Genomic DNA, 7803 nt, shown 5'->3' with positions numbered 1-7803 from the left:
AGTTACAGCACTGCCCCAGCAGCTGGGACTTGCTCAGACATCGAGTAAGCTTCACCAGAGACAGTGAGGAGGGAAGAACCCCACCAGGAAGGTGCTCTTTACTCAGGTATCACTCCCCAATTGGGGCTGGTCAAACTGGGGATTTCCTGCCTGCTCCCAGACATGCTTCCTCTGGGCTACTCTTCAGGGTCAGAAGAGCAGCATCCAGCTCCAGACAGACAAGTGCCTGCAGGATATAGGGCATTTCCCTCACAGCAATAATTATGGTTGATGATCTTCACAGATGGCCCACCCAGAGCACACCCTTAGCAGCGTTTGCAGTTCTCCCGCTGCAGTAGGGACCTCCCCTTACAAACAACCTGATTAAACCCAAAGAACTCAAAGCAAAACAAAAAAATGTCTTTATTCAAATACAAAAAAAAAAAAAGTTGCATAGAAGTGTACAGGTACATTTCTAATTAAAAGGTGCTTTTACAGTAAAAGCCAGAGCAAAGGTTTGCCATTTCAGCCAAAGCAGGCAGCTTGCCGCATTCCCCTGGACTAGGAACCAGGATGCTCTGCCCAGGCAGGATGCGTCCCCAACACTAAGCCAGGCACCTATTCAGCTTCACTCATCGATAAACAACAGCGTGACAAAGCTCGAGACACCCATGCTACAGAAGTGCGCTATGAGCACATAGACTATGCAAGCAGAAAAGGTATAATAGGTCAAACGGTAGCATCGAGGTTCAAGGTAATCCTTTGGCACCTCCAGGCACTCAAGACCAGTTTAGCCTGACAACAGAGGGTTTGTATTTCATCTGAGGTTTGACTTGATTAAAAACAGACTGCAGTTTGTTAATACTCATCCTCATCAGCCTCGTCTTCTTCTCCATCTGCCGAGTCCCTTCCAACCTCCTCATAATCCTTCTCCAAGGCAGCCAGGTCCTCCCTGGCCTCTGAGAACTCCCCCTCCTCCATGCCCTCCCCCACGTACCAGTGCACAAAGGCTCGCTTGGCATACATCAGGTCAAATTTGTGGTCCAGGCGGGCCCACGCCTCCGCAATGGCCGTGGTGTTGCTCAGCATGCAGACAGCCCGCTGCACCTTGGCCAGGTCTCCCCCGGGCACCACCGTGGGAGGTTGGTAGTTGATACCCACCTTGAAGCCCGTGGGGCACCAGTCCACAAACTGGATCGACCGGCGTGTTTTGATGGCTGCAATGGCTGCGTTCACATCCTTGGGCACCACATCGCCCCGGTACAGCAGGCAGCATGCCATGTACTTGCCACGGCGCGGGTCACATTTCACCATCTGGTTGGAGAACTCAAAGCAAGCATTGGTGATCTCTGGCACCGACAGCTGCTCGTGGTAGGCTTTCTCTGCAGAGATGATGGGTGCATAGGTGGTGAGTGGGAAGTGTATCCGTGGGTAGGGCACCAGGTTGGTCTGGAATTCAATCAGGTCAACATTCAAAGCACCGTTAAATCTTAAGGAGGCAGTGACCGACGAGACTATCTGCCCAATCAGCCTGTTGAGGTTGGTGTAGGTGGGACGCTCGATGTCCAGGTTGCGGTTACAGATGTCATAGATGGCTTCGTTGTCCACCATGAAGGAGCAGTCTGAGTGCTCCAGGGTGGTGTGTGTGGTGAGGATGGAGTTGTAGGGCTCCACCACTGCCGTGGAGACCTGTGGGGCTGGATACACAGAGAACTCCAGCTTGGACTTCTTGCTGTACTCCACGGAGAGCCGTTCCATGAGGAGGGAGGTGAACCCGGAGCCTGTGCCTCCCCCAAAGCTGTGGAAGACCAGGAACCCTTGCAGTCCACTGCACTGGTCAGCCTGCAGCAGAATAATGTATATTGACCTCTCTTTGTTAAGGACTGGAATAAATATCCCAAGTAATACAGCAATAAATTCTGTTTAGAGCACTTACTGGCCAGAGTGCCCCAATCCCTGGAATGGATTCACTCAGTATGTCACTCTCCTGAGCATCTGAACTATACATGTGTTAAGCAATTACAGCATTTCCATGGACCTGCCATAGGTAAATCTGCGTGGTAGGATGGAGACTCTTGGCAAGTTGTTCCATTATTTCATGGATAATTAGCTCAATGCATACCTCTGCACCTGAGAGGGGATGGGAGCTAGCGTGTGGGTCCTAGACCCTTAGGAGACATCTCAAAAAACATTTCACTGACAGGCATCCAAGTATTTTGTTACAATCCTGCTTCACTCCTATCAAATGTGGAGTTTGGTCTACCCAGCTGGGCTAACAATTGTCCATTAAGAATTAATATTTGCAGTCGCACAACCAGAGAGTGGCTTCCCTGTGATCAAAAGTCCTTCTCTTCTGCCTCTTAGGTCTAGTAGTGTGTCACTTCACACATACATGATATATAACAACAGTTGCTTTTAGGACAGATATACACGTTCAAATGGCCCCTTGCTTTACTGAGCCCCAAATCTAATCACGGCAACAGTGGCCGCCCTTGGAGCTCACATAGAGGTGTTTTTCTTTTAAGACTTTTACCCCAAACCCAAAGTTTAATTGTATTTCCATGGTGTGTCATTTTACGGGAAAGACTGTCTTTATTCTTACCATTTTACGAATTCTGCTGAGGACAGTGTCTATAATCTCCTTCCCAATGGTGTAATGGCCACGGGCATAGTTGTTGGCAGCATCTTCCTTGCCACTGATGAGCTGCTCCGGGTGGAAAAGCGCATGGTAGGGGCCAGTCCTGATCTCATCTACACAAGGAGGAGCAGTCATGGAGAGCAGCACACAGTTACAGGTTCTAGACATTAGTGTGACAGAGTAAAACACGCGGCAAATCTACCAGGACCCCACATAACATGACAGTCATGGCATGGTTAGTTCAGACTGGGAATAACGGAAGGGGTAAGAATAACCCTGTCCAGGCTAATTTGTCTAGGTCCTACTATAAATCCTCCATCTTCACCCAGCAGCCAATTTAAGCCAGATTACATTAGGATCTCAAGAAGTTAGGACACTGCCTATGTTTCCAAAATTATTGTAGGATTATAGTTACCACATGCAGCTTGTGTTTCTGCTTGTTGCAAAGCATCTTGAGGTGGCTGGAAGCACCACCTCCATCCTCTGCTCTACAGCACACGGAAGAGGAGACAGAGTGTTGTCAGTGTGTTGACATTTCTGCTAGGTATATCCAACCCGGCTTCAGGCACCTTATGAAAACAGGCATTAGGAGCAGTTTCTCTAGGCTCCATGCAGTCAACGAGGTTGGAGACATCTCCAGCAGGTATTTAAACCCACTCAGTCTCAATATTAGATACATTTTGTATTCTACTGGCTTGCTCACTAGGTTTCCAATTTAGTGCCTTGATAAGGTGCCTAAAAATTAAGTGGAACCAAAACAAAAGTCTGCATTCCTTCCATTACATGAAATAATGAGTCACACATCCTAGATGATAAGATAGGAGCAAACACCCAGGTAAAGCCTAGAAGGCAGAAGCAGGTAGATGGATGCAGGTGGTTGGGAGTCATCTCTGCCTCAAGCAAAAAAAAAGAATTTGTTTTCTAGGAAGGTACTCCAAATTAAAGTGCCATGATCAAGTCAAAACCCCAGAGATCACTAATGGAGCTGGAAGGAGAAGTAGACAGCTTGCAGTAGCAAGGCACCCAGTTTCCACAGAACCACGAAATTTGTGGTACCCATCTGCCCAAAGATGCTTCGCAGGTAGCATTAAAACCCAATGTGCCACATCAGGTAATAGCATGGTGGAATTCAGAGCCACTGAGGTTAATAAACTCATACCACTTCACACCTGCTGAGGATCCTGCTCAAGACAGCAGGTCTCTTAAAAGGAGGGACCAACTAAAGACAAATCAGTGTAATAAGAGTAATGGGTTTGTCACTCCCAGGTCCATTTGGAAATGCAAACTCTGTCTCCTTCTGATGGCTGGAGACATTTTACTGGAGCAGAGGAGTGGGAGCTGCTGGGCAATATGGGCAGCAGCACAAGTCCTAAGGAAACAAGGATCAGGAGTCATGGTTAGAGATGCCACAACACCCAACTGCCCCACTATTACCGATGACAGTGGGCTCCAAGTCTATGAACACTGCTCGGGGCACGTGCTTCCCAGACGCTGTCTCACAGAAGAAGGTCTCAAAAGAAGAATCCACTTGTTCAGACTTCGGCTCCACAGGTTTCACCTGCTTGGGGCCAGGAATCGTCCCATCCGCCTGGATCCCATGCTCGAGGCAGTACAGCTCCCAGCAGGCATTGCCCATCTGCACGCCAGCCTGCCCGATGTGGATGGAAATGCACTCCCTCTGGAAGGGGAAATGGCTTGTTAAGGTGATTTTTAGACATCCTGTCACTTAGCACTAGCCCCCACGGCTCTTGTTTGAGCCATTTGCTACTGTGGATGATGAGGGAAACAGGCGGCTTCCGCCCACCGCCAGGAGTTGGAGCAAGGATCAAACCATGATCTGCTGGGCAGCTGGACACAGCCGAGCCGCACACGTAGCATCCTTTGGAAGGGCTCTCCCAGCCCAGGGGAGGAGGAAGGAAGGAGGTGATGGGCTTCATGATGAGGCAGGAAGCAGCTGAGCAGCGCTGGCTCCTCACTCAGTGCTCAACTGGCCCTGCCATGGAGCGGAGCAGCTGTCAGTCCCCTGGGTCCCAGAGAAATGGGGCATCAGGGACAACAGCTCTGGGCTCCTTGATCCAAAAAAGCTCTGTACCAAAGCAGGGAGAAGCCAAGCTTGGGAAACCCACAGCCAAGCTGGGAGTCACAGCAGGAAACGAGGCTGGAGGAAACCAGCAGATGCCTGGGGCCAAAACAAGGGCAGACTGACACCTGGGGAGAGGCTCCAAGTCCTTCTTTAACCAGGTCACCCTCCAGGAGCCTCTAACTCCAGGGCAGTATTGGAGGCACTGGTGTCTTCTAGAGACTCTCTGGTGACTTTTGATGGTTGCACTCTTCCCATGGTAATTGGCATCTCTGCTGTTTCCACTACCCCAAGATCAAAGCAATGACAGAGGCTCACGTCTCCGCTCCCAAGCAGAGACTCCCAATTACTGCCATGCAAGGCATTGGGGCGGTGATGCTTCCCAAGGGATCACCATGAAAGGGTGAAAGGGAGCTGGTGATCCCACCTGGGGGTGGCAAGCAGTGTCGCTGATCCCATTATTTGTAGCATTGATGGGCTGTTTGGTTCGTTTCACCCCAGTCCTACCCAGAGCTGGGGATCTCCACGGGTAAGCCCAGCTCCCCTGCTCCAAGTAGCCCACCTCGAGCAGAGCATAACAAATGTCACCGACAACCCAGTTGTCTCAGGGCTGAGAGGACACTCTGTGTGTGACCACCCCTAGGCATAACTATCCTGCTGGAGGGACTCTGTCCCTTGAAAGTCACTACCCTCTAAGTAGTGCTAGGCAGTCCTGGGCACCAACCACTTGTGGCAATAGCCATCGGGAGAAGGACGCAATGCAACTTCTCCCGTCTTAGTCTCCAAGCATGGATGTGCCAAGACACTTCTCAGCCCTCAAGCAACTCCAATGGCCACAGCATGCCCAGGTCATCCACCATAAAGCTAGACACCAACTGGATGAAGACTCCTCGTACCCCAGAGGGACACCAACCCCTTTACCCACAGCTGGCTAAACACCGCTTAATCCCAGTCTGGGCCGAGACCACCAGTTCTGCTGAGTGTGGAGGTTGTGTTTAAGTCCTGCCTCTCCCAGTTGATATTTGCACTATGTGGGAAATGCTGACTGCCATTTGCCCATCCCTCTCCGCAAGATGGTTGCAATAGCTCCTCACCACAATTTGCAAGGGTGAAGTGACACAATTTGTCACCGCAGCCACTCCTCCGGCACTGGCTGGGACAGCTGCTGCGCTCGCTACCCTCTCCCAGCTCCCCAGTCCCAGCACCTGCTTCAAGGGAGCACTGGTATTTTCAGCCCAGAGCACAGGGAATGGGAATAAAAAAAAAAAAAAAGGGGGGGGGGGCTGGTGGAAAGAAAAACGTTCAACTTTTTTCTGCAGGTTTTTTCCCCCACGTCAAATATGCCAGGAGGTTTTTTGAGATCCCAGATCTCCAACATTTGCATCAAGATGAACTGCATTTTACAGACCCTGGCTATAGGCAGCCTATTGTTGTCCAGCTGATTTTCCCATTGGAAATACCATGTAAATGTTTAACTGTTTTATAGCCAGGACAGACTCCAGAAGTCAGCAGATAGATAAAAGGAAAAGTTCAAAAGCTGACTCGCCAGGCGTTACTTTGAAGTTTGCTTCCATTTGCAACATGCAAAGGGACACCACCACATTTTCCAACATGTTACTTTCTTGCACTCACAATATGTGACAGTTGTGTTATTCTTTACAAAAAGTTTCAACTAGATCAACCAGCACTGCTCAGGGTTGCAGTTTTTCTAGTAACCAGATCAATCCGCTTCAGTTTCGCAGCCGCAAAGCCTTCAGAGCAAAGAGTCAATTAAAAAGCTAGAAGGAAAGGGGGACTTTATGCATTTAATATCTAATCCCAAGGGTCTGTAGCAGACAAAGGCAACATGGCAGCTCACTCCTAAGGAGAAAGAAAAAAAAAAACCAACCCTAAAGGTCTCTGCAAGTTGCACTAGTTGCTCGTGGCAGTGTTAAGGGTCCAAGTGTTAAACTTTGGGAAAAGGGCCAACAGCATCAAAATTTAAACTTTAGTCTATCACATAGTTGTGTATCAAGATGTGCTGGTTCCCCCCCAGAAAAGTAAAACCCAACTTGCATTAAAGAGGCAGAAACTTTGCAACTCTACAGACCCCACCTCAGGAGCTGCAAACTCAGAGTGAAAAGCAGCAAGAGGCCACTTAAATAGCTCTCCTCCAACCAAGTCCCTCACTTTTCCCTTATAAGGAGCAAACATGGAATCAATGAACCAGAAGGTAATCAGCAATCAAACAAAGCTGCTTGTAATTAACATCCCCAAGAGAAAGGAGAGAGGAAAAAAAGAGCAAGTTGTTTAGCTCAGTACGCTTGGAAAATATACAGGCTATATTTTAAGTTTAGACTAATACAAATAGAAGGCATGCTCTTACCATGGTGAGACTGGAGGCTTGCTAAGATCTAAGCAAAACAGCTGCTGCCCCTGCCTCTCCCTGCAACTTTATAGCCCAGGAAGGCTTGACTCCACCTGAATATAAAGAAGCTTTCTGCTAGCTTAAAGGAACAGAGCTCCTTTTCCTTTGCATCCCTAGGAACAGCAAGGGACAAAATGGTCTGTTAGCGTCTAACCAGTGTGATTTCTGTGACTAAACAGCCTTGGCAACAGTGCGATAGGAACTTTTTTCTTTTTTTTCTTTTTTTTCTTTTTTTTTAATGACCCTCGACTGCGGGAGGAGTAGGTGCCAAAATTTAGGCTTGGTTAAAAAGAAGGAAACTCTGGGGGAGTTTGTGTGCCCCCATATGATTCACTTTATCCAGCAGAAACAATCTGCCCCTTATCGTTATTCAGAGCACTGCCACTGATATGCTGTGTCTTGTCTATTTTTAGAGACCATCACAATTCTTGGTCTTTTTGCCGTATCCCCACTGACCTTCGGGGCAATCTGCTGACTCCTGCACCTCTGGGACATTCAGGTGTAGGCTCAGGCCCTCCCTTTGCCGCTGGCCATTAAGGGTTCATTTCGCCCTCCTGCCAAGAGCTGATGTAAGGAGACTCTGAGCCAGTTTTGGCCCCATCCTGCAGATGGGTAGGTACGTCTTTAGACTGCTCTGGGTCTGCCCGTAAGTCCCAGTACTGCCTGCACGGTTATTCGCAGCAGGTAGACAAGAGTGGT

The 7803-nt window shown here is 49.0% G+C and overlaps 1 protein-coding gene across 1 annotated transcript; it reads right to left on the bottom strand.

Moving 5' to 3' along the window:
- Positions 1–385: 385 nt before the first annotated feature.
- LOC141737665 (tubulin alpha chain-like) lies at positions 386–7139 on the bottom strand. The gene is made up of 4 exons (XM_074572604.1): positions 7063–7139; positions 4052–4295; positions 2582–2730; positions 386–1821 (listed from the first exon to the last, which is right to left on the bottom strand). Exons 1-4 carry the CDS (start codon positions 7063–7065, stop codon positions 838–840), a joined length of 1380 nt encoding a protein of 459 aa, XP_074428705.1. The 5' UTR covers positions 7066–7139; the 3' UTR covers positions 386–837.
- Positions 7140–7803: the final 664 nt, after the last annotated feature.

Source organism: Larus michahellis, chromosome 1 (assembly GCF_964199755.1).
Source record: "Larus michahellis chromosome 1, bLarMic1.1, whole genome shotgun sequence".
Taxonomy (NCBI): Eukaryota; Metazoa; Chordata; class Aves; order Charadriiformes; family Laridae; genus Larus; species Larus michahellis.
The sequence above is the reverse complement of the archived record's forward strand: the minus strand, read 5'-3'. Positions and strand labels throughout refer to the sequence as shown.